This window comes from Camelus bactrianus, chromosome 26, assembly GCF_048773025.1.
Source record: "Camelus bactrianus isolate YW-2024 breed Bactrian camel chromosome 26, ASM4877302v1, whole genome shotgun sequence".
NCBI classification, from domain to species: Eukaryota; Metazoa; Chordata; class Mammalia; order Artiodactyla; family Camelidae; genus Camelus; species Camelus bactrianus.
The window spans coordinates 17,072,397-17,100,364 of record NC_133564.1 but is presented as its reverse complement, the minus strand read 5'-3'; the positions used below and the strand labels follow the sequence as shown (position 1 = coordinate 17,100,364).

The following is a 27,968-nucleotide window of genomic DNA, read 5'->3' as shown; positions in this document are numbered from 1 at the left end:
CCCCCAGCTCCAAGCCCACATCCAACTCCTCTCTTTCCACCTCCAGCTTCTACATCTACTGAGTCAACAAACAGATGGCTTAGGGCTTATGACTATAGATATGCTTTGTTTGGTTGCCACTGAGTTTATTTTTAATTTCGCTGCCTTTAGGGGAAACGTGCCCTTTCCCTTCTACCAGCTTTTACCATTTCCTCTCATCTAAGGCCTAGCCTGATTTGCACATTCTGGATACATTCCTGGCCCAGGGTCAGCACTTGAGTTTGCAATGCCCACATCTAACCCAATCCAACTTCTTCGACTGCTGGAGCACACCTTTCCTGAGTCCCCTCGCTCCCAAATCCCTCAAGGAATCCAACTTAGATTCAGTGATCTCTTTCGCCACAGGTTCTCCTTAACACTTTGGGTTGAATTCATTTGGGCCAAGAGGATCAATGCTATTTTGAATAACTAGGCATTCTCTCTTAGAACATTAAGTATGTTGAGGTATAAGCATGGTCCCTTTCCTTTGTAGAGACCAGACATCAGCAAGCTGGTGTCTCTGGCTCCTCGCTCCCTTACAGCTCAACAGTTGGAGAAAGTAGAAAGGAACTTACACTTACAAAAATTTGGTGACCTTTGACTTATATTCAAACATCTTAACCTTACATGGTCGTGAAAAGACAGACATGAAACAACCATGATGATTTTCTGCAGTCATCTATCTGCCACCAATTTGGCAGGAGGAAAAATAACTCCTGTTATTTTAAATTAGTTTTTCCTACTTCAAAGTGGTCCAGATTGAGAAAATTCTTCCTTTCTTCCCACTTTTCATCCTAATCATCTCACATTCTCTTCAGGGAAACATGTATATTGTGATTCTCTCTTCTCCTGTGTCTAAGAGGGTATTTCATTCATGTAGACATCAGGGTCATGGTAGAGGGGCCCCAACTAGTCTAAGAGGGGATTCACATCTTAATCCCAAGATATTTCAGAGCTTTTGTGTGGCTGACCAACAGACTGTTGAACTTCTGAGTTTTATCGACGGATATTTAAGAGTGGTACGACCCAACAGGAGGCATTTAATCTGTTCCCTACACACTCATACACGTGAGCACTGTGAGTGTATCAGCAGGTGGTGAGAAAAATTCAGAAAGTGAAACAGCTCTGCTTTCTGTAGACACTCTCTTTAGAAGGACAAATGAATAAAGACCATTCCTAGACACAATGCTATACAAACAAACCGATCCTGTTGCCCATCAGAATGGCGGTTTCAGAATATGCTTTGGCTTTTGACATGTTTCGAGTCCAAAGGACATGGGCAAGCCAGTCCCGTAAGGGTTACAGTCATTACATTTTTCTTTCCATGTTAAAGGAATAAAAACCTTCCTTGAAGCAGATAATTCAAAATCTTTGGAATGACTTATATTATTTAAGAAAATTTTCACTTAGCATAAGCAAAACTAAAGAGATTCATGTTATGTGAAAACCTCTTCAGTGAAACTGCACTGTTAGGAGACATGCCATTGACACTGCTTCGAAGACTGCTCTGTACTGAATTCCATTCAGAACCGTAGCAAAATTCTAACCTATTAAGTTGTAATTATTATAGTTTCATAATATTATAGTTTTATTTCCAATAAAATCTGAACTCATGATAAAAACTTTACTAATAAAAAAGAATACATTCCTACTAACACCTTTTAAATTCTGGGCAACTTTAAGGTTTCTGTCAGTTAATTCTAGAGATCTTAAAACCATATGAGCATCAAACTGTAAAGTATCATATTTAAAATGAGTGTCTTTAAACAACAACAAAAGCTTATTAGATAAAAGTAGAATAAGAAAATCTGTCTTTTTATCTAGAGCTGGAGTTTCTTAACTTGTTCAAGATGTGCCTTCAAGTATCCATGAACCCCTAAAGCTGATGCATAATTTTATATATACATGAATTTGTGCATTTTTTCCTAAGAGAAGGATCAATAGCTTTCAGATTTTAAGGTAGCTGTGACCAAGAGAGATCTTGGTATATAATGGAAATTTTAAAACTCTTCAATTAAAAGTCTGAGGAAAAAAATTATAACTTTTTATGAGATCAACAGTCTGCGTGACATCAACTGTTATGAAAATGATGACTGGCCAAGAACCTCTTACATCTTTAGTAGGCAAGATTTCTAAGTTTATATAGTTCTCTTTAATACATTCCCCATCCTTGTCTTAATATCCTATAATACTTTGGCTATCTGTGTGACAGTCGGCACCACGTCAAACACTCAGAAAAACCCTTCTATTCTGAAGATGCGGGGTGGGCGGTGAGGAGCAAGAAAAAGAAATTACTTGCGAGTTTCATTCACTCATGTTGAGGTTGACGCTTATCATTATATTTGACCTGTGTGGACAGACAACACCTTTACCAGGCCATCCACTCTCTTCGTTTTACAGACGACTCCTCTGCCATGTTTAGCCTCTTGGGCTGAGAGCCTTTTAACGTTTTCTAAGCCTAATTAAACCTTTTCTTCCTTCAGTTTCTTTCTCCTTTACCTAAGATGTAGAACCAACAGTAGTTCTAATCAGCAAAGGTTCTCTAACAACATCAATGGCTGTTTTTGTTTGTTTGCTTGTTTCTCATTTCATTTTCACACAAGGGTACCACTATTTGCACTGCTCAGATATTTTAAAGCTCAATCCTTTATATTTTATAGTGAAATCAAAAAAGAGATCAATGAGCAGAAAGGGAACAAAATTCCCTTTGTTGTTTTTAGTTAGATCTCTAGATCTGTAAGCCAGATAAACATGAAGGCAAACTGATTTATATCTGGGGGACACTTTCCAGGAAGGAGGAAGTAGGGAGAAATCTGCTATAAGATTTTTCTGATGAAGGGAAAAATAATTCTGCCAACAATGGATAATCTGATATTAATTCGCTATCACAAGCATAAAAACTAAAACTTCTGAGAAAAAAATTCCATTATGCCAACACTCTTAAGCTCCGACCCAAAGTTACAATGCAGTGCTGTGTGAAAACTGGACTTCTTTACAAAAAAACACTTACTGGATTTATTTTCTGCATGTTTTCATGCTTTTCCTGTACTGTGTGGTTGGCACCTAATCTTTCTGAATGCATTTCCTTAAAGTGCTTGCAAATAAAACTGATGCTTTGCTTTCTCTGCCATATTGCAAAAAGAGATGTTTTTATTAAGTGGATAATTCATATCTCTTCTCATTATTTTTTCCTCAAACTCAGCTTGGAAACCAGAACTTAACTGCCAATGTGCTGGAGGTAAATGCTTCACAGGCACACAGACAAGTCCCACCAGAAGCCTCTTCTTCATGCCCTCCTTCCATGGTATCTTTTAACAGAACCACCTTTTCATCAGACAGTGGCTCCAGCCCAGCATCTCTTACCCTGCCACCACCTGAGGATTCAGGGCTTTCACAACTGCAAAGACCCCCAACCTTTCACATTTTTTTATAAACCCCTTCTCCTTGCTCCTGCCCCCCTATCCAGGGCAACACTGCAGGCTCTCTCACTGCAGACTTCTCCCAGGGCAAGCAATCCTCCTGCTCCTCCAGGGAGTCCTGCCCAGCCACCCTAGATGTGCTGCAGACAGCTGGCTCTGACACCACTGACCATTACGAAACACCTTCCCCCACTTTAGGTCACCAGTCTGCCGTGACAGATGGCACCACCTTAACCACCCCTGCTATCATGCATGTAATTATTCTTCCTTCCTTTGCTCCATCACTTTTAAAACAGATCTCCAAAGGCTAAAAGGACTGATTTCTTATCTGCCATCTGATTTTACGGCTGAGCATTTTTATCTGCCTGGGCATTGATTCCATCTAGATCAATTCTGTACACTGTCAGGGAAATCCATTATAGTCATCCTCATAAGCCTATTTTGGGCTGAAAAAAGTCAACGTATTCTGTTCACTCATTTTAGAATCACTTACGTTTACACTGTGTTGCTCTAGCTAATGAGTTGTACGAATTGCCTTAATAAGAAGTTTTCTCAGAAATTCAGATAGGTATACATACAATATTATGATGATTAGATTACAGAGAAAGTCTAAAATTTTAACCCAGTATTAAATCCTGATAGGTAACAGTTTACTTCAGAAATTCATATGAATGTGCCCTGTGTGAACTGTTCATATCTCCTTGTTTGTCACAAACATGATTATTCACTGTATGATGTTAATTCTTCCTGCTCCTCTCTCATTAACAGCTGTATCTTTTGAACCCATCTGTCCAATAGGAGTGAGTGATGTAAATACTCTTAATCTACATTGCAGAAATGTAGCTCTATGATTTTTTGGAATTTTTTCCCAAGCCTTTCCATTATAGAAATTTATAAATATTTATCATTTTATATGTCAATAATACATCCCATTCAGAGTAATATATAAATATCCCCATATATATTTATATCACTTAAATATGTCTATTTGACAAGCAGTCCCTAATAAATGATTTATGAATGACTAAAGGGCTTCAAAATTTTGTGGCGCAGATTTTTAACTGCATGCAATGTATAGATAATGGCTTCAATTTGAAAGGTACATAACTTTGGGCAAAATAAAGGGAATTTTTTTCTAAAGTTGATTTCATAATGAAGTTCTAAATATGCACTATCATAGAGAAAATTTTACTCATGCTACATAATTTTTATATTGTAGCAAGGTCATAAATCTGTGAATTCCATGCATGGAGAAATATTATAAACCATATGTTTTTTAAGATACTGCAATTACAGAAGACAAAAGGTACTTTTTAGTATCCTTACTAAATACTTAATAACACTTTCAATGGGCTTCAGTATTCATTCAACAGCTGGGTATAAAACTTTGCACTGAAATGTTCTATTCAGTGACTAGCTACAGAAGGAACTTCGTTTTCCACGGCTAACACGTCCTCTGCCACTTGTGCTAGAAGCACAGCAGGCATGAGCCATTCCATGTTCTACTATGCTTTCAATAATTCTTTACTTTTAAAACTTTAAAGAATGCCTTTAACCAAAAATACAAAATGGTGATAATATATCAGCTTTCGTACCAGCCTATTTAATTTACTGTTTCTAAGTTCTTCAGGAACCTGAGAAATATACACATAGCCTGAGAACCAACCCCCTTCCTCTTGTCAAAGAACATACATTCTAAATCCCACACACAGCAGCATGACAACGTTCTGACTACTTACGTCATGACAGAAGGGCCAATTCACCCTCCACATTTATTTTATACTGACTCCTACTGGTATCTTTGGACCTAACTGTTGGCGGAGTGGCGTGCCCACTGGTCAGCTGCTTCCTTTCTCCTGATCACTTCTTGTGCCCTCTGACATATACAGTAATTTTCAGAATTAAAAAAAGTAGAGAAGATTGGAAAAAATGCCCCATGGCCTTCTCGACATCAGTCTTCAAAGTAAATAAACACTTGACAGCTGATTACTGTCATGTGAATGGAAGTCTTTATTGTCACCTAAGGCAGTGATGTTTGCAAGGGAACATGTGCTTTAACAGAATGTCTTTGCACTTTTCTCAGAGCCAGATAACAGTGAATGGAAACTCTGGAGGCACTGTGAGTCCAATGAGTTACTATCAAAGGCCGTTTTCCCCTTCTGCTTACTCACTACCAGGCTCACTCAATTCAAGCATTATCATGCAGCATGGCCGGTCACTCGGTAAGTCATCTGACAGTCATGATTTTCATGACAATTTCAATATAGCAAGTACAAACCGCAGGAGAAAAACATAAAGCATCAAAGTTATTTTTGAAAAAGGAAGCAGAAACATTCAACATTCCACTATTTAAAGAACCTATCCTAGGGGAGGAATTAAAGGCAGAGGATTTAACACTGGAGAAAATAGACACCCAGCTATTCCAAGATGATGACTGCACCTTTATCTGAGTCTGGAGAAGGCTAATAGACATTTGAGGTGATGGGATAGAACAAAAACATGGCCAGCGAGGGGAGGAGAGTTCACACCACTGGGAGACATTCATGTAGCACATTTCCAGGGATGGCAAATACTGTCCATGATCGGGACAGCCCTTCTTCGGTGGAAAAAATTTTATTGTGGAAAATTATTTTGATATGTCTAAAGAACTGTTTAACAGTTAAAACAGTCTAACAAGGGGATAGGCTGCTTCACAAAGGAGTCAACTACTATGCAAACTGAGACCAGAAGACCACCAGTCAGGGATGTGAGCTCCTTTAGATGATGATTCCAGAATTTTATAGAAAGATAGATCTTAATCCTTTGGGAATTAAGAAACAAACAAAAGATAGAGCTTTCCTCTAGAAAATAAATGAACATTAGAACATTCATATAAATGTTTAAAGATATAATTTCATGGGGCTCATGAACTCTGTAATGCCTTCTGGAAAAGACGCTGGGCTGTATAACGCTAGAAATGTTTTTCTGCGGCAAAATATATTATGACAATTTAGAAAATAACTTAATATATATTTCTTAGTTTTTAAAAATGTAAAAAAAAAAACCCAAACATTGAAAAGTAGACCAAATTGAGCCATCATCTGAATTCAAGCTGAAAAAGATTCCATGATATCGAGCAACTAGAAAGCTTTCAGGGCAGCAGGAAGCAGGTAAAAGGCAGGGGACCGCGTGCCCGCAGCATACCTCTCAGAAGAGCAGAAGACCGATCCTTGGGTCACCATCAGCCAGCACCCAGAGAAAGAAACTGGAACACGGGGCTTTAACTCCCATTTCCTCCCTGACAGCAGGCAGATCTTCTCTTTCCTGACACTGTGGATTGAGAGAAAACGAGGCTATTAATTTTCCCAGGAACATTCAGCATGTGGACTGTGGAACTCAACTTCCGTGGCCAACAAAACCTCTATAACTAAGACTTCCATGTAGCCATGAGGCCCATTTAAAGAAGAGTCTAAATATACTGGCACCTTCTCTAATGCTGCTCCTGGGATCATCTGTGAATCTTACAATGCTGTCCGGTTAGAGTATAAGAAAGCTCAATGTCTTGGTGCCAAAATATTGCCCTTATATCATCAGCCCATGGTGCAGTATTATAATGGCAGGCCATTATACCTAGATGTCTTATGGAGCTATGCATGATCACATATCCATAGTAAAATTCTACAAGTTATTCTAGCCATAATATTTTCCCAAATAATTATTACCAAAGTTGGATTATTTGTCTCCCCCCTTGTTAGTCCTAATGAACACAATTTTGTCCCTCGCACTCAAACAAACAAAATACAAAATACTTGTATGTGGACAGGCTTTTATATTAGAACATGTCAACAGGTAGAATTCACCTATAAACTAAACCACACAGAAAGAAATTCTGTACATAAATATTGAATAAATTCCAATTGGCCAGTGCTCAGATAGGTTCTGAGGAAGATATACAAATCTATTCTGCCCTAGAGAAACTTTATAAATATAAAGTTGATATAAATATAAAGTTGAGGGCAAAAGACTGCAAAAATGAGAGTTAGTGCACCATATAAGAGTAGAATAAATTAAACAGCTAACTTGTAATATGTAATAAGTTCAAAGAATCTTCTGAATCATATACGGTAAGAAGACAGTTAACATTGTTTACGCTGGGACTTTGCACATACTGGATATTCAAAAAGTACTTGCTATTTGATAGAAATACTAGCATCATGGTTGCCCACCCACATCCTCTCTGTAATTAAATGGAAAACCAGAGTCAAATATCACATTGTGTCTTAATTTGGAGTTGCTTGGAAAAGATACTATTTTTACATATAATCGCACATTAAGCAGTTTTATTCCTAGCCTTATTCATTCTTTATCAGAAGTGGATTAGAAGTGCTTTTCTGTTGCAAACTAGAATATAATCATAGTAAGAGCAGTTATAAATATTATAATGGATTTTAGTTTACAGGGGTCTCATCGCTACTTATCCTTCTAATGATGAGTTAAATTTTTAAAAGTCTTATTTATGAAGTTTTCCATAGATTTGCTGTAAAACACAGTCCTATCTTTTTAGATCTATCTGTATTTATATTTGTATCTGTATCTATTTGTAATCAATGGCTGCTACCCTGACATAAGGACTTTTCCACATTCACATAAAAAGAGACCTGAGTGACAGACCTGACAAACCATGGCTAAGAATCATTCTTGGTCAACAGAGTTTTGAAATCTAAAATTTTTTAAATTTAAATTTTTAAAAGAATTTAAGTGTATTTAAAAAACAGGAAGTCATCTTATCAACTGTACTAAATAAATGATAATAATGTTGATTTTCATAAATACCTGTACCTATGAGTAAGTGGAATGTGTAATACACGTATATCCTCTCTGTTTCTTATGTAAGTATAGCAAAAGTTACCAAAGATGGCATGAAGATAAACGGCTGATAAATCTCATCTGAAAATGTACACTTAGGGCAATTTTTACATTCAAGGGGCAAGAAGCCATGGTTTTCCTACTTCAAACTAAAAGCAAAGCTATTACGGCCATCGTGGAGTCTTCAATAAAAATGAATTACTAACAGTTTAAAATCGTTTCTTTACCTATAAGCCTTCACATCCAAGTACATGTTTGGATGTGAAGATTTCCTAATGTGATTTTTGTTTTCACTTTATTTCTATAAAATCACTGTCGTAGACGCAGGAGTCATGTTCTTTCATCCTAAAAGTACATTTTAGTACTTTAAAATAACGGTAGTCAGCAATTTCACAAAAATAAGATTAATGTAAATGGTGACCTGAAGGAAATTACTAAATCTGTCTCAGCTTCTGCCCCTTCACTTATAAAATGAGCACCCCCTCCCCCCACGGCAAGATTACCAGGACAAGATGAGGTATTGTATGTAAAGTGTTTTCTTAACACTGTGGCTGCCATGTGGCCCCGTGGTCTGTCAACAAATACTATTCTTCCCCTCACCCTTATCACTGAATGATAAGGATCTTGTTATAGGTCTGTTCCATATATACCTACATGTTAATCATGAGTGGCTCAAATTTAAGGTAAATTACCTAAAACAGTGAGTGATGGAAATACAATTTATAAATATAATGTGTTATAATATGGTATTATATATTTACATATAATTGATTACATAATTATACATTATTGCACACAATTATAATATATTATTATTACAGTAGGCATAAATTTACAAGAGGCTTCATTAATTTGATTCCTTGTGTATCAAATACATTACGCCAAACTTCCTCCCCAGATTCCGCAGAGACATATCCCCAGCACACACAGTCTCTGGACGGCTCCCTGGGCAGCTCGATACCACTGTACAGGTCCTCAGAGGAGGAGAAGAGAGTGACAGTCATCAAGGCCCCGCACTACCCGGGGATTGGGCCCGTGGATGAATCCGGAATCCCCACAGCAATTAGAACGGTAAGAAATGCCAGCGCACGCCGCTCCGGGACTGTGCACAGACTCCACAAAGGGCGGATTGTCAATGGCTTTGTGCATTCCTGTGGTCTTATATAATGGAGATTGCCCTCTGTGCCATCTGAGTTCTCATGAATATTATGCTGTGCGCGGCAGAGAAAGGGAACTGTCGACTGAAGATAATGACCCAATCTGTTTTTCCATTTCAATTAAAAATCACGAAAATTGTGATTCTGTTAAATGATGAACGTATACTTTGTTTTGTTTTACCTTTTACAAAACAAGGAGTACTAGGGCAACAGAGAGAGAAAAGAGAAGGAACAAAAAAATGTGAATTCTTTGGCTGCACTGAATTCCCATGCGCATTGCGAATAAACCAGTGATTTGTTTCTTGCAATGGGTGTGTATTACACCAGGAGACTGGGAGCTGTGAATTGGGAGCTGGGAACTGAGACGACTGGAGGGAAGGGAGTTCATGTCATGGAAGGGAAAAGCTGTCTGAAGAAAACACACATCACATTTTAGTGTCCCTCTTCAGCTGTGCCTGCTGAGAGCGCTCCGGGGACAAGTGAATGTGCTCGGATTTTTTTTTTTTTTCCCCAGTCTTTAAACTTTGCCAGAGCATTGCTCAGTGTGTCAGGGCAGCCCCTTCTGGCAAAGTTCAGCAGCAGCAGCAGAGGCCGATCTTGGGCAGGCAGCTGCTTGCTGATCCAGTCCAGTTGGAGAGGAGGTTTGTGCTAGCCGGCGGGAAGGACGACTGGGGGCCCCAGCATGCGAGCCGCCGCACCTCTGCAGGTGAATGTGGGGCAGGGCGGGGAGAGTGGAGCGCAGGCTGCAAACACTCGGTCTGCAACACCCACGTACCTGCGGGGCTGTTGCCAAGAGCTGCCTGCCTGGAATGCAAGCCTGGGGGGCCAAAGACAATAATGGACAGAGGAAAACCACGGGCAAGAGATCAGAAAAAGAGGTCAGGTACGATTGGAATTACTGGAAAAGAACGAAAGACTAAGAGTGGGGGTTTTCCTCTCTTCTTGAATTTGCATTTGTTCTATGGGGATCCCGTGCTCAGAGAGAAGAGTTAAAAATGGATTATTCTAAGCATCTGTGTTAGAATTGGAAGCCAAAAATTAAACCTGCAGAGCAATTGCTGGGGCTTTAGACTTGTTAGATTCCAGGAATGTTGAGTGTGACTAATTAAAAAGTCCTAAAAAACTATGTTGGAACTGATGATTGTCATATTTAAGTGACATGAAAAGTTCAGGGATTGTGATTAACATTCCTAATCTTATGGTGACTATGTGCTTCTGGTGGTGGCGCTTTGTTGTTTGTTTCTCTTTTAAGATTTCAAAATGGTTTAATTTGACATTGTTTCCTAATGATGGAAGGACACAGTGTCAGACAGGTGTGGTGTCACTGGTTTCATTTAATTGACCTTTTAAGCATAATAGATACCCAAATTAGGAGATCCTGATTCTATGTAGTTATAGATTCTGTCTGAAGGGATTTTTATCCGAGACTTCTAGGTGTGTTTTTAAGTCAATAAATGTTATACAAAGATGGACATGCAAAGCTGGAGCTGTTTTTATCCACAGGACAATTTTCTTAAATAACAGGGCCTTGCTAATTATGTTTTACAAGGAAAAAACTGAGACGTTATAGATGGTTAGTGAAAATCAAGAAATATAGCATGTTTATATTGTTTATCTCCTGCTAAATCCAAAGCATGATTAGACATGCATAAACAAATGCATACACTAGACATTCAGTGCTAGTTCCCCTTCTATAAAATAGAAAATGAAATACGAGCAACCCAGAAGTTCCTTATAAGGAACCATCAGTTTTATGTACAGCTGTGCTCTTATTTAGACTTTTAAAAGTTTGAGGAGAAGGTACAGGTCTGAAGTCTTAGTCACATTTCCTCCTTTCCAGCCCTGCAGGGCACATCCCCAAGTATAGCTGTGTTTACAGGAGTGGAGTCAGGCCATCTCGGAGCCGCAGCATGCCAAGAATCTCCAAGGTTGTTTTTCTTTCCCATCCACACAGAAAGTAATGATTATCAGACGTACATTGCTTCACACGGGCTTTCTGCTCAGTGTATACACCACAGGCAGTGCTGTCTCATTTTAGACAACCAGCATACACCAAGGACACAGAACTTTGTAAAGTAACCTAGAAACTCGCGGAAGCCAAGAGTTAAACAAATGTACCTTTGAGCTGTTTGAGCGAAGGGAAGCAGCTCCCGAGACTGCCCTCCCATGTGACCTGGGACTTCTGGGGTAGCCTTTTACTGCCGTCCTTAACAACAACAACAGAAACCGCGAGGGTTCAGATCCCACGAGAGTGTGTAATTAAGGCCAGCTAGTTAAGTGAAATACAAGATTCTTTCCTTCTAGTTCCAATATAACACCATTCGAGCCTTTTCAAAGCTAGAAAGGGGTGAAAATAGAGTAATAATGTATACTGCTGTGTTGAAAATATGTGTCTTTTCTCTTTTTGGAAATCTCTGCGTAAGTCAACATAGAGTTCTGCTGTTTTGTAAACTACAGGAATATAAAATTTCAGGTTTATTCTGCCAAGGTTACAGAAGACAGCTGAAGAGTGCTTTACTGGTAGTTACTGTCCATGCAAACCCATTTTGAAGGACACATACAAAAGTAAACTCCTCAAATTTGAGTAGACGTCTATTTACCTAATCTCAGTATTTGCCGTAACAACCTCCATAATGGCATTTATAAAAGGAACTTTAAATGATTAGAGGATTTCACTTGGGAAGGGACGGAGAGTTTTCATGCCCCTGTTGACCAGTTTCATATTCCTCTTTGCCAACTGACTTGGGCATTTCCTGGCATCCCTGTGCTCACCATATAAAGCTAGCAGACAGCACAACTGAGATCCTGCCTGATACGTGCCCTCCGGCAAGTGAAGAAAAAAATCCTGTCTGTCAGGATACACTGCCATATACAGCAGTATAACTCACTTATTTGGCTTCCTCGTGGCCACTGGTTGTGTCCAGGTATGGCTGGGAAACACTTCTATACAAAATTATGTCTTATTTTCTTATTGCTAAAGACTGCAAAGGAATTAAAGTTTAATGAAAGAGAAATCCACCTTTTATGAAAACAAATGCCCCTTGAAGATACATGTTCAGCTACTTTGTTTAAACCAGCAAATAATAACTAGACCCTCGCTTTATCGCTGCCTTGCCCACCAGCTCCCGTCACTTGAGTACAAAGTCAATCAACAATCCACTCGATTCTTCCCCGGTCGAAAGAGCCTAGAATGAATGAAGAAGTGATTCCCAACAAGGTCCAGTAGCCCCCGATGTTACTGTGTATCTGTGGTGATCACTAAAAGCAGATATTCCCAGAGATCAAAATAAATGTAGATATAGCACAAACCCCTCACCCCTCAGGTGAAAAACACAATGACCCCATTGGAGAGGAAAATCAGGACATAAGATCTGCACCAAAACTTAGTCTAACAAGTACAAGGATATTTTTGTGGCCGTCCTAACAGAATATTTTATATGAAAAGAACTGTCTCAAAAAATCTGGAATATTTAGTTACCGTATACAGAATGGTCGAGTTTCTTACCAGAATAGCTCTGGAAGAGTTGAGATGAAGATCTTGCCAAGCAAAATCTTTAATTACGATTATAAAGGCATATGTCCACTTTCACAGGTATGCCGTAAGGCAGCCCTCCATCCAATAACCTGGATTCGTTCGTTATCTTGTTCCATAAATATCTGAGGCTCGCTACTATTATTATTTATTGAGCATTTCTTCTATTCTAGGCATTATTCTAGGCCTTTTTGTATATGCTTTCTCTTTCAATTTCCATAACAAGTCTATGCTGTGGATACAACAATTTCATCTCAGAGAAAAGAAAACTGAGGCTCTAAGAGGTTACTTCACTTGCCCAAATTCACTTTGCTAGGAAGTATCAAACAGTAATTAAAGGAACCAGGATTTGAATCTAGCTTGAGCTGACATTAATCTCAGTTTTCCACCTCAGCCGACTGTTTACATTATGCCAAAAGCCGGGGTGGATAAGGAGCTTCTGCTCTTAAGGAACTTAGGACAATTCAGCACAGCAAATGTTGCCAACATTTTATTATCACGTTAAAGGAATTTTGAAACAAGAGCTACAATGTTTGGACTTGCTCTAGGACCCTAGACTGTTTACTACATTCAGTATTTTAGTAACTCAGACTAGGAAATATCAAATTTTTATTTCTCTAATTCCAAGCCAATGATCAGACTACAGTTTGAGTTAAAAATATTCCCTAGTTAATTTTTAAAGTAATGTCCTGAACAGTGTACTCACTAACAAGTTTTTAAGAATAATGATAATTACCACCAAAAGGAGTGAGGCGAACTATTACAACACTATTACTTTCATTCAGTTAGTTTTATATAAATAAGCTTGTGCAGATATCAGCCACCTAGGGCTGAGCACAGCTGCGACCTGGAAGAAGTAAAACCGTAACATACAGTGTTCCAGCTCAGCCTCAGCTCCAACAAGAGGTAACAGGTTTACCAGCCACACGCATACCTAGATAAATGACTGATACTGTCATCATGAAATAGCAAAGAGTCATAAATTTTTATCGCAGAACAGAAATCTGTTATTAAAAAAAGATAAAAATGTAAAAAGAAAATCATGGAGGAACAATGTTTACTTGGAACCCGTTTTGTAACTGTTGGACATTCTCTTTTACAGACGGTTGACAGACCGAAGGACTGGTACAAGACCATGTTCAAGCAAATCCACATGGTGCACAAGCCGGGTATGTCTGCATTCTGGCCGGGTCCCAGTGGGCTGAAGGATGTATACTCTTTTATGCAGTTTTGGCTCACACAAATGTCAAGACTCCAGGAAAATTCACAGCCCTCCCTTCTCTCCAACATCCCTTCTTGTTCTTATATCACCCCTCAACTCCCAGCCCGCCGTGCTCCTACCTCACCCTTGAGCTGCCAGGAAGCCTCTTGGAAGGTGACCCTGGAGGACTGCCAGGTGCTCTGGTCTCATCCCTTCCTCCTTCCCCACCGACAGTATAAATCGGTGTGGTGTGCTGTCTGCTTAAACAGACTCGCTATCCTTCGGTCCACACATATCTGTGCCTTATCAAGGGAGTGAGCCTCACTGGGTCTCCCTGAGCTGATGAGAGACCTTTAAAGCCCTTTACTAAAGGAACTTCATGATCCAGAACAGGTGGAAATGAGGATAAGGGACTGATGTTTGTATGCTGTGAAGTGGGCCGCAGAGTCAATCTCTTACAGACCAGAGAAGTCAATCTACAGAAGTCCAGCATTAAAAACAAAACAAAACAAAACAAAACAAAACAAAACAAAAAAAACACACAAAAAACAAAAAAAAAATTGAAAAATGGTATTATAAACTCAACAAAATATGTTGGTTTCTTTGTCTCTCTGAAGCTGTTACCTTGTTCGGATGTGCTGACCGGATCTGCATTACCATAATATTTATGTTTCATTTTCTAGATGATGACACAGACATGTATAATACTCCTTACACATACAATGCAGGTAGGATGGGTTTCCTTGCTTGCCTTGAGTCTGCTCTGCCCTGCCATGCTTGGAAGCACCTCCCAGTCACTTTTTTTTAACCACTCTGTTTGAGTGCACGTTTTGCAGTTTTTACAATCAGGAAGGTGCTTGCTTTCTTTCCTCAGCATGCATGACAAAAGGTTTGATATTTTTCTCATGGAAATGAGGACTGATAACGTTTTTATCCCATTCATCCCCACTGTTAGTTTATCCTGGGCTTCAGGAATGTTTAACCAAAGTGTGAAGGACAGCATGAAAGACAGAATGTAACAGGAGGTACAGAATAAGATAAAGAGCTCCTTTTATCAGCAGAATGATGACAGTTGCATAAGATCTTTCAGATACACTTCACAAAAAACAAGTCAAGCAGAGTATTTTGTGACCCTGTCCATGCTTTTGGCTCCAGAATGCAACCATTCATTGAAGGATGTTTTAAAATCCCACTTTGCTGGGCCGCTTTTCTGACTCAGAGTTGCCAGTGGTCATAATGGAACGGCTTCAATTCCGGGCATTTCCCTACTCGTATTTGAGGGAGCTGGTGTCTTGTGAAGTGGTTGCAGCCTGGAGGGAAGGACTCCTAAAAAATGTTTCCCATCATCGCTTTCTCCTAAATGCCACATGGTAGGAATCCCACACTGGGGCTCCTGTCACTTGCCAGCCCCAGGCTCAGGACTGTGGCAAGTGTCTGTCATTCCTTTGTTTAGAGCGGACTCCCAGGCCCACGTCACCTTCAGCAGCTTTAACGTCACATCAGGGTCCCCTTGCCAGCCTGGCCCGGAACTGGATGAAGTCCCCTCCGCAAGGCCGGAAGGCCAGCACTCAGGCCTTTCAACTGCTAGGGATTCTGCTACTAATCTCCAAAGACAAACAGAGGGGACAAAACCAGCAGGACACACTTAGTAACCCGTAAGAATCTGGCTTTCAATTCTTGCTCTTCCAGATGAGAGCAGGAGGCCTGCTAAGATTGCCTCAAATTTTATTCCTGGTCACGGGTACTGCGACCTCCCCTCTCGTGTTTAGCTTGGCAAAACACAAAATTCAACTAAGTAAATTTTAAGGATCTTATTGGCTTTATTCAATGATTCATGAATCGGGCAGCATCCAATCTAACAGAGAGAAAGGAGCCCCGAGGACCTGGGAAAAAAAGTGGAAGGATTTAAATAGGCAGAAGGGAGTGGGAAAGTTACACTCAGCAAGTAGGCTACTGCAGGATCACTTTTCCTCATGGGTCTCAGGGTCCATCAGGCAGAGAATCTAACACGTGCTGATAAGGTGACTCCTGATTAACTGGTTTAAGGGTCCCTCTCCAGTTTGGAGAGCCAAAATTGTAATTAAGTCTCAGTTTGGTGACGTGGGGCTGAGCATAAGCAACTCCATCTTGGGCCTGTTGTCTTTCTCTTTAACAAGCTCTAAAGTTGAAGTCTGACTGTAGAATTGAGGCCAAACAGAAGTACAAATTTTGCCTCTTATTTGTCATAGCAATTTGCATGGACCTTTGGGAGAAGCAGATGAGTGAAAATAGACTTACCTCAAAAGTAGCGGGAAATTTGGAATTCTTATAGTTATTTTTAATATTGAAGTTTGCATTCATTAGTAATTAGCAAATTGAACAGTAATTCCAGAGCTCTTTGCAGAGTTTTACCATTTAGCCCTTTGCAGAGTTTTACCATTTAACCCATTTAACAAAACGACTGCAACTAGTCTCCTCCCTTTCTATTAACCTTACATCCCACTGTTCCAGGTCTTGTACCTTCTGCCTCTTTTTTTTTCTTCTACACCATCTCTGTGACCATATTCCCCAACCCACTCCACTCTAGTACCACCGGTTCTATAATATCTTCTCTGACCAATCCACCACCTTCTAAAATCTTTCATTCCTAATATAGATTTTCTGCATGTGGCCTTTATCATGTTTTATTTTCAATTATTTTCAATCATAATTCTATTTGTGTCTCCTCTCCCGGATGCTCTATAAGCTTACTGAGGGTTTACGCTTCCTTAAGCCTTGCACAGCACACATATAACTCGCTCAATATTTTGTTTGATTGTAACTAACATATGAATTATCATATGTCAGTCAGAGCTTTTAAAGCAATGGAAGACATCCAGAAACAGTCCTATTAAGTATTTTTAATCTTCTGAAATCTTACCTTTGTGATTAGTTTACACTATCCAGGAGAAAATTTGCTAAGTATCTGCAAGTTTATTTCTAGTCTGAATTATTACTTATTCCAAAATGATTGATGAAGATTTACTGTACCCACTGCTTGTGTATATAATCTATTAACAAATTAATAGATTAATAATGATCGATAATTATATTAATAAAGAGCACAACATGCAATGCATGCATTATGAATATGCTTGCTGATGATAATCTTGGTTAAAATCATTGGATATTTTGTGGGCTACAAACAGTTTAACACACTTTTAAAACGTTATTTGCTTCTGTTCTGTTTTTGTCGTGTTGTGCTGTTTCCTGGCAGGCCTGTACAACTCACCCTACAGCGCTCAGTCACATCCTGCTGCAAAGACCCAGACCTACAGGCCCCTCTCCAAAAGCCACTCTGACAATGGCACCGATGCCTTTAAGGATGCTTCCTCCCCCGTCCCTCCCCCGCATGTCCCTCCTCCAGTCCCACCACTTCGACCAAGAGATCGGTCTTCAACGGAAAAGTAAGGCACTTTTCCCCAAAGTGTCCTATATTTAGCTTAGGGTAAAAATAAGCCAAGACGGCATTCCACAGCAGAACTGGAGCTTACCTTACTGAGATAGTATGTGTGTAATCTTATTATCAGTCTTAGATGTGCGATCTTATTAGTCAACACAGGTGCCATGTTGACCTCTTCTATTAAGAGTGTAGTAAAGCTTTTCACAACCTTGGTTCCTAATATTATAGTGACCTAAGTTAGACGTGAAGTGACCTGAGCACCATCCCCACTCTTTGATCAATAAATGCATTAAAGAAGACAAATAACTGGAAATAACTAACACGTGATCCCTTTGGCACAGCAGGTCAGAGACTACACAGTTAATTTTCAGTTTCCTCAGATCTGAGATGTTAGACTATTAATAACCTAAAATTTCCCCTCTGGTACACAAAAGTATCTTTTTGAAAACAGGGGAGGTTACTCATAAATCATAAATAAGACATTAGTTAATAAGTGTCTATCTGTGACTCATTTCCACAAACTAATTTGATTTCCCCACTGAACTATTTTTATAGAAACTATTCACACAAAAATAAAAATTTATAAACATATTTTTATTGTGCCATTTTTATTAGGATAATGACTAATAATCTTACTTATAGGGAACCCTTTTTCGAGACCTCACTATGAGCCAAACACTAGGCCAAGCACTTTTCCTGTATTATTTCACTTAATTCTGAGAACAACTCAATGAGAAATGTTCTAATTTAAACCCATTTTAGAAAGAAAGAAACTGTAGTTTAGGAAATTCAAGTAACTTGCTCCGCTCATACAGCCAAAATGTCCAAGCCAGGATTCAAACTCAGCTCTGACTAAAGTCATAGCTCATGCTATTCTAACAATCATAAATAAGAATATAAGAATTATTCAATGTTAATATTGGTTATTAAGCATCCATCCATCATACACGTCCCGGAAATATTATAGTCAACACCCCGTTGTACCATTAAGAGTAAGTGATGTTCACATAAAGTAGAAGATGCCACAAAAATAGACACACACTATGTATAGAGAGGTTCTCATTTCAGTACCAATTGCCTCATGATGAATTATACGTGTGATGTCTGAAATTTGAGAATTATCTAGACGTGAAACAGTATCTCTGCCATAAAAAAGAACCATTATTAACTGAGATTTAAATTATTTGTCCAATGTGTTTTAGTAAAAATAAATCTTTCATTAAGAAACATGATAGTTCCTTAAAAATTTCTACGCTTTCATATACATTGCCTTGTCTAATGCTCAAAATACCTCTGCTGAATATTACTCCTCAGTTTACCAGAAAGCCAGGGACCTGTCCCTAAGTCTCCTGTCTTGTAGGGTACTTTTATTTCCAACGTGCCATGGAGTCAGAATTCCATCCCAGCCCAGGAGTGAGAATTGCCCCCGTCTGTAAGTCAGAAAATCCCTCTTCCTCAGAGACGGTCCCCCTAAAGGAAGCCTTCTTCAGCCTCAGCTACCCAGGAAAGCTTTATGTTTTAAGTCCCTCTTTGAATGCCTCTTGAAGGATATTAGTTCAGAGAAAATGGCTGATTTCAGGGCTCCTGTGCAATGGCAGGCGAGAATTCTACCACTGAGCCACCAATGCTCCTATGCAATGGGATTAGATGTCTCGCTCTGGTTTTTCAAGGGTGACCCCAAGGAGGGTCTCCTCTGCCACACAGCTTGCTTCTATGGATGGCAACCCAAGTGAGACTAAGGCACTTTTCCCAGACAAACTATGATGCCACTTGCAAGATAAACAAGATCAAACATGATGTGTACATTACTCCTTGTCACTTTGGATCAAGGATGGCAGGTCACACAGCGGTGGGATAAACTCACATAGCTTAATGGTGCATAGCCGCCACTTACACTAAACACAAACGCACACAGCTGCTATCTGTGACCCCGGGTTTACTAGCGTGTCACTAGCCACAAAGTTATTAAGCCAGCAGGAGGACAGTCCTTGTATGGAAAAAAATAGAAGAAAATATGAAATAAAAGAAGTGGCTTTCCTTAAGTCATTTATGTAAAACAAAACGTAAATGTGGTACTTTCTGCAGGCTGACATTTTATCCTGAAACACTTTAAAAAAATCTATACTAAAAGTTACTTTGAAAACAGATAGCGAGTGGTTTTATACAACCGCTTTAAACATACAGAATTACTTGAACATGTAATTTGTTGTTTATTCCTAGGCATGACTGGGATCCTCCAGACAGAAAAGTGGACACAAGAAAATTTCGTTCTGAGCCAAGGAGTATTTTTGAGTATGAACCTGGGAAGTCATCAATTCTGCAGCACGAAAGACCAGTAAGCACTTGCCGTTCAATAGAGCGCCAGTTCTCCAGGCTTCCTGGGGTTCCCAAAGAAACCAGAATTTCATATCGTTTAGTAATTTTTTGTCACAAAGGTAATTTATTTAGTTGGCACTATTGAGAAAGCATGTTTATTTTGTGTCATGATTTGTGCATCTTATCTCAGAACCGAAGATGCGCTCTCTACTATGTGGTCCCTACCCACCAACCGTAGGACTCATTTGCATGTAACCAGAATTGTGCCTTATCATGACCCTGAGTTTAATTTAAAAAAAAAAAAAAAAAAGAACAACACTCAAATGCAACACTGAATTGCCAGTTCACATTGCTAATGAGAACAATCATTCTTTGACCTCTCTGACACAAATGGACCCAGGCAGGTCCATCCCTTGGTTTCCAAATTGATTTCTTAGTATTTCTTTGGCTTACAGGGAGTTTTTCCAAATGCCTTTCTTATAACAAGTCATTTTAATTGATTCTTATTAAATCTCTCTCAGGTTACCAAGCCTCAAGCTTCCTGACTGGTTGTCAATATAATGGATCAAGATTATATTTAGCTTTGCAGTATTTTTTCCAATTATGTATTTTAATTACATGCAAAGGGAAAGATACATAAAGTGAAAAATAACCGCTTGCCTCCTCAAAGAGCAGCTGAACAGACAGGTTCTTCCTGGGCCCTCTTTGTTTTGATCTCCCCACTCCTCCCTGAGACCTGTGCTTTCTCTCCTAGATCAGCGCCTTCAGGACCTCTCTGAAATTCTGTCACTCCCTCGCATCCTCTCTGGTGAAAACTGCCTCTAGAGCAACAGTTGATGTCGCTTGCAATTTACTCTCATCCTTGTCTTAAAAGAATTTTACGTGTCAGTGAACAGGAAAAAGAGTTTTCTGCGTTAGTGCCTTTAAGAGTATCCCAGAAACCACACTATTATATATATAACATAAGGTCGGCCCTGAAGTTTGATTGGAAACCGTTGCTCACCACACCCAACACGAGCGTCCTTGATTTAGTTTTTGAAACCCTGTGTTTATGGTTATGTTCTTGAGAAGCATGTTCAAAAACCTTGTAATCACACAATTCATACAGGATATTTACCTAAGCCTTCTTTTCCTTTCTTCAAATAACTTATCTTTTAGAGCATCAAGACTTCACCAGAAAAACTGAAAGAAAAAAAAAAAAGGAACAACACTGATCTGCAGGTTCCCCTGCAAACGTATAACCCATTTACTAGGTTACATGACTGAATAGCATGATCTCTGACATTTCTAGGAGGAGAATTGAGTGAACCGTGATGTCACCATTGCATAAAATTGAAAATAGCAAAGTAATCATGCAGAGTAATGAGTCTCAGATTTAAATGTAAATAACAAAAGGTTAATGACCTTTTGTTCTAACGATGTATGAGACTTTGAGGACGATGAGGGTTGTAACTGTACTGGAATGCTTCTGAAGCTGTGGTGTCAGGAAACAGGACTGATTTTAGAAGCCATCCCATTAGGATATTTGTAGTATTTACTCATGCAACAAAATTTATTAAGTACCAACTATGTGCCGACATTGTCTTAGGTGCTAGGGACACGGTAGTGAACAAGACACAGTCTTTACCTCAAGGAACTTAGAGCCTATCATTCAACCAGTTTGCAGAGTAGACCGACGTTTGTGTGAAGTAGACCATCTCCTGGGCGGTGAAAATGGGGACATGCTGGATGAACTTGTCCCCTCAAGAGCTTATTCATGGGCCCTGTCATTGTGACTGAGAGTCCACTTTACTCATGTTTTTTTAGTTCAGGCTTTGAAGGCTCCCACTTTAAAACCAGTGATAATAATAATAATAACAACCATAAGAATCGCTGTAGGTCTTTATTGAGCACTTTCTATGGGCCAGGCCCTGTAATTAGTCATTTATGCCTTTATCTCATGTAATGGTCCCAACAGCCCTATGAAGTAGGTGTGCAGAATTCCCATTGTACAGATAGACAAACTGAACACTTGCTTAGTAACCCTGCCCAGGCTCATGTGGTTGGTGAGTCCTGGATCTAGGAGCCAGGGCAGACGCACGCCTGGTGCACTGACTCACCACCATACTGTCACCCCATCAGGATTAGCTAAGTCCAAACCCTTTTAGCTAGTAGTCATTATCACCTAAGTTAGATTTGATTATTTAATTATTTTGCAGGATATAAGTTAATTTACTTGTTAACTGACAGTAAATTAGTGCACTTGGTTTATTTTACCAGTACCCTGGGCCCTGAGTAGTTGAGACACAGGCCAGTATACTTAACTAGCCCTCAGAAGAATGGAAAGATCTAGAACACGGCTGAAGATTTGGGTATGGATAGATCTCTGTTGCCATGGGGAAAGAGCAGTGGGAAGAACCTAGAAACATGGAAGGAAATGAGAATGGATATCTTACGAAGAAATGGAAAGAACCAAAATGTTTATCTCTCCTAAAAAATTCTGCTGAGGGTCAGCCTTAAGCAAAATGATTTGAGCTAGTCATCTGTATCATTCTGACCAAGCTTTGTATTATAGGACTCAGCTATTATCTTTTTCTTTTCATCAACCCTGAATCCATTCCAAGTGCCTCTCTAAATCAGAAAAAAACAAAGAGTGCAGGGCATGATGGTGTGGCAGAGACTGGCTCTATCTTGGTAGAGTTTACATAAGATTCAAGAGTGTCTTGGACACATAGAAGACAGAGGATGGAGAGCAGATTTGCTAAGTAAGAGCAAAGGAGTAGCAAATGGGTAGCACTCTAGGAGTGCAAGGCTTAGGCACTCTCATGTCTTTTTACTTCAAGATGATTTTGAGCATTCCTTTCCATCTTTAGTTTTTTGTAAGTTATAGACAACAGCTAGGTTATTCTCTGTTGCTCTTTTGCATTCTGAGATGATGCCACCATCTGCCCAGTTTTTCCCAGTGTCATCTTGGTTTCCCCTCTCCCCAGCAATCTCAAAGTCCTGACTCCCAGGAGAAATGCCACTGCTACCCCTCTCTTCCGGTCTACAATTGTCCATTGCCTGGATTAGAATGCCAGCCACTACCTCATTTCCCTAATTCTCCAAACTAGTCTCCACACCACAGCGAGGGCAATCTTAGGAATCCTCCTGCTCAAAACTTTCTCCTGGCTTTCAAGTGTCCTTCTTGCAAAACCCGAATTCCTTAACATAATATACAAAACACCTCGTGGTTTGGCCCCCGCTGGCCTCTCCAGCCGCAAGTATCTTCCTGCCCTTCCTGCCTCACTCACTATGTCCCAGCTCTACAGAGAGCTTTCAGTTCCTTCCTTCCTGGACCTCTGCACAGGCTGTCCCTCTGCCAGGAATGCTCTCTCCACCATTTCTGTCTTCCCATGGAAAGTTCCGTCTCCTCCTCAGCCTAGTCTAACTTCCACCAGGGCACCATCTCAACTACTGGACACAGCCTCCCCTGCTGTGAGCCAGAGCACGCTGCACTGCGCCCACCACACTGAACTGTAACAGCCTGTTCACTTGTCTGTGTCCCTCACTAGACTGTAAGCTCCTTGAAGGCAGGGACCATGTCTGGCGCACCACATGAATCCCCAGCACCTAGCACAATGCCTGGCACATGGCAGGTGTTCAGTGAAGACTCATTGAATTAACATGTAAGTGAATGAATATAGGTTTCACCCTTGCAGTTAGTGGGTAAAGTCGGTGGGATGGAATCCTTGTTCGGTAGCTTATCTATGAAGTCTGCACACTTCTAGTGACAAAAGGCAGCATGGGTCTCCATCAAAGCACGCAGGAGGGACTCCACATACTGCTATTAGTAACCGTGGCTCACTAATTCCATGATTCCCTAGCGCACAAAGGGAGCAGAGGAGGCAGAACTGTTTGAATGGAAGTCCTCCTCCAGACCCTGGCCAGAAGGATAGCCCTCTTAGAAATCAATGCAACATGCATTTATATTCTTTAACAGAAAAATAAAAGTGAATGCAATTGTTTAAGTGCTTAGATATTCATTTGACTATAAATTTAGAAATGATGATTACATGGGCCTAATGTCTTATCTAGAAAAGTACTTTGCAATCACTAAGGATTTACCTTAAACTAACTTGAACCACAATTTATTCCATGAGACAATCATACAAACTGTCTGCTGGGATTATATTAATAAAAATTTCACATCCCATCTGGTTGGATATGTTTATAGGTGAGCCACATAAAAATAAAATAAAATAAAATAAAATAAAACAAAAAACACTTACTTAGGACCTCTTGATGCTTCAAAATACAAAACAATGAGATGTTACAACCTTTCTGTACAATAACTAAACCCATATATGATGATAAAAGTGAAAGAAACACTCACTGAAAACACTATGCAGAGTTCAAATGTAATTTAAATCCTCAGTGAACTTAAGCTTCTTTATCAGTGAAGATTGTCAATCAAAGCGTAAGCTATAAAAATATTGAGTTTCATCTGTTGATCTGAATCATAAAATATTATCCCAACCAACAACATGTAGAGCATTTACTACAGAATCTCAGTAAATGTAAAACATAGTAGCCAAGGCAATTAAAGCTTAAAAATCAAATGAGCATAAATTATAAAGAACCAAGGTATGCTGGCAATATTTTTGTGTCTGAAGCAGCAAATAGAAATCACATGCCTGCAATAAGAATACTGGGAACAGTAGAATTTTTATGACCTGAAAAGCAACGAAATGCTTTTAAACTGTGGAAAACAAAACTTTAAAAATGGGTTACCTTGAAATAAGAATCGTGTGTAATTTACAGTTTTAGGTTTTCCTAAACACTTCCTCTTGTGCTGATGCCCTGACGTTAGTTGTAAGCACAGGGGTGCTGAGTTTTTAAAAAGAAAAGAGCAGGGACCAAAAGAGGGTAGCAAGACATGCAGCAGGATCGCTGCTCTTTTGTTGTCTTTTCTGAGCAAATAGAGTAAATCCTAAATGAGTTTCTGAGTGTTAACATTCGTGTCGAATGACAAAAAAAAATTTTTAAAGTCATTCATGAAAAGTGCTGATTTCGTGAGACTATGCGTACGTATGCATGTCTGTTGGCTGATCATCTGTATCACTGCCTTCTGTGAGGCCTCTGTGTACCTTAGAGTGAGTCTAGATTGCTGCTTAATACCTTTAATTGTTGCACGACTAAAGGGATTCAAAAGGTCAAATGCAGCAGAGAAAATTCTAGTTCTGCCACTTACCATCCTTTACCACAGACGCTCTGCTTAAGCATGTGCCTTTCATTACGTTCCAGGGTTATAGATAATTACCAACTGTGGCTGCTGGGGAGGGGGAGAGAGGTTCTCTTCTCATTTCTATTGGCATGGATTCTAGATCGTTGCCCCTTGAGATGATAAATTGAATTTTTAATCTACAAAATCGTAATTCATGGAAAACTGCCATTCTAAGGTGGGGTGCAGGATAGTCGATATTCTGATCCCGTTTCCACATCTTATCATAGAAACAGATTTCTATAAATCAGGAATTCGTATATTTGTTTGTTGTATATATTTTTTAAGGCGGAAGCCCAAGTTGTAAGCCCTGGTAAATATACTTGTTTAGTAAAGTTGCTGCCCTCTACTGTTCAAAGTGTTTTTTAAACACATTTTCGTTTAAGAGAAGTTTCTCTCTCTCTCCTTAACAAAATAAAGTACCGTACATGAAAACAGACATTATAAAATTGAGAATTAATAGTATTATTAAGTGAGTAACGTTAGAAACAGCGAGATTTGAAAGAGCCAAAGATTAGTTTTCCTGTAGAAGCAGTAGTGGGCCTCTACAGACAGAACAAAATTACTGGAAAATTCTCTCTAATGTCAATTACACTAAGAATCAGCTCCAACCAAACTATCCCATAAAATAGCCATATGCCGCAGCTATAATCTAAATGATAATTGGAGAAAAACAGTATTTTACTACAACCAAAATGTCAATTACTACTTTTGCATTATTGAATCGGATATAAATTGAATCAAGTTTTTAAATTAAACAGAAGATGGTAAAACAGAATATTTTGTATCAATTTCACTGTTACTTCTGAAATATAAACCAAATAGAATGTTGACATAAATAAGAGACTATAGCTCAAGATTTCTGCAACATTTCTCATAGTAATTACGGGATGTTCTCCACAACGTTATGACAGTAAAGGAGAATCCTATTTTAAAAGAAAGAAAAGAACAATCTCAACGCCGTGCTTGTCCAGACACAGGCTTTGTGACCCCACCAGAACTGTCATCGTAGTCTGCTTTTATCACTTAGCGCCCCATTGTAAACATGTCCCAGGGTTACGCAATCTTTCTCATTATGATCACCACAGATTTGGGATAACGTAGACCCTTTCACTCTTGTGTCATGATGTCTCAAACTTTTCTTTCACTGCCTGTGACTACTATTATAATCTCATAAAATATTGAAATAAAAGGCACATCTCTAAAAAGACTTTGGATAGAATTGATCATTAAATACAGACTATGTTGTTAACAAAACTATCGGGAAGGCAACAGGTCAGTTTCACACTCGGACAAGCTACTGTCAAAATAATGGCTTTTGTTCGAATGTGGCGTATCTCAAAACATCCAATATTACAAGATTGTAGGGCATTTCTTCCAGAGTGGAGATATAACTACTCCGTGGAAGTCCGTGAGCTCTTTAGAAACTGTAAGGGAATGATACGGACCTGCTTTGAAGCAGTGAGCACGTAACAGATCTCCTGGAATATGTCCCCTCCCGGCCAAGGTGAATGGCTTTGAGGGAACTGGAGCTTTTTTTTTTTTCCCCTTGACTTAAAATATTACCATCCAGTTGCTCCATGTTTAATTAGTGTCATGTAATAAATTCTCAAAGAAGTCATAACCCATATTAGCACTTCAAGCATCTCTTTTAAATGCAAAATCAATGGCTTGAATCAATCTGGTCAGGCATGTATTATTCAAAGGCATTAAGGACACTGCTAGGAAAAGTAAATGCTCTTGTTTTCTATTACTAAAGCAATTGCATATATTTTCTCAACTTGTTTATATTAACAGTCCTGGTTTTCATATCTTAAATATAACATTCAGAAAAAAGTACACTGTAAGTCAAGTATAAAAACTGGCTTTTTCTCTAAAGTGTTAGCCAAACCCTGGTGGGATTTTCTCCCCCTCTCTTTCGCAACCTTGACCAACCACAGCAATCTGAAAAACCTAACCCCACCCACACCCATTTCTCTAGCTTAAGGTGGACAGGTAGGTGACTGCTGGGGTAGCTCATAAAATGTGACCTTTCTTCACTTTCCAAGTGGCTTCTTGTTGTCACACCTCTTCAGTGGTCCAGGCCATTCCTAAGTTAGCGGGGACCCCAGGGGACATTTTATTTTTCTGGAACGTGTCCTCCCGCCTTACCTAAGGCAGCCCGCAAAGCGCTGCTAGCAGGTGTCCTCTCAGTCCCATCAAGAACGTCTACCTAATGAATCAGTTTTCCCTTCACCCCTTTTTCTTACAGCCCCCTCTCCCAACCACTCCGACACCGGTTCCAAGGGACCCTGGCCGGAAGCCTGTTTCCCTGTCACCACATGGAGAAGTAACTGGTAGCCCCTCCCCTCCGCCCAGGACCAGCATCCCCACACCAAGCCCGTGCACCCCGGCTCTCTCTCCCATCTGGGTGAGCTCCTTCCCCCTCTACCGTAGCAAATGCCGCCAGGAAGTTCAGGTGTCGCCCTCGTTCCCCAAAGGTTAAGATAACCAGAGGCTGGCTACTCACCGTCACCACCACCGTGCTGCCCTTTTCTTTCTCACCCAGACCCCAGGTTCTTCATGTCAACCAACCCCCTAACAGTCTCGCAGCACCTCTCACTCCTCCCCCCACCTTGTATCTCTTCCTGCCGTATCCTTCCCCTCCCCCAGGCTCTCCAAGTGCCTACACCTGAGCCCACTGCCCAACGCGTGCAGGCTCGCACGCCGGGGCCAAGGAGGGTGTGCGCATGGAGCCACTCACCCAGAAGAGCTATCTGGTGGCTGAGTTGAGCCCATTTTGACACCCTGCTGTGCTACCAGGCTCATTCTCACTGT

At 39.9% G+C, this 27,968-nt stretch overlaps 1 protein-coding gene across 25 annotated transcripts in view; it reads left to right on the top strand.

Moving 5' to 3' along the window:
- The window catches only part of SORBS2 (sorbin and SH3 domain containing 2), a 185,841-nt gene that overhangs the window by 111,574 nt on the left and 46,299 nt on the right, over positions 1-27,968 (top strand). For 9 of the 25 annotated variants that reach the window (XM_074353270.1, XM_074353269.1, XM_074353274.1 and 6 more), the window contains 8 exons: positions 3,485-3,691; positions 5,521-5,659; positions 9,181-9,353; positions 14,074-14,140; positions 14,856-14,900; positions 17,408-17,597; positions 19,814-19,928; positions 27,403-27,561. In XM_074353270.1, coding sequence (XP_074209371.1) covers positions 3,485-3,691; positions 5,521-5,659; positions 9,181-9,353; positions 14,074-14,140; positions 14,856-14,900; positions 17,408-17,597; positions 19,814-19,928; positions 27,403-27,561 — 1,095 coding nt within the window. Of the gene's footprint in view, positions 1-3,220; positions 3,323-3,484; positions 3,692-5,520; positions 5,660-9,180; positions 9,354-9,989; positions 10,146-14,073; positions 14,141-14,855; positions 14,901-17,407; positions 17,598-19,813; positions 19,929-27,402; positions 27,562-27,968 lie in introns of those variants that run through there. The other 16 variants (XM_074353290.1, XM_074353291.1, XM_074353292.1 and 13 more) reach the window with 6 other exon arrangements.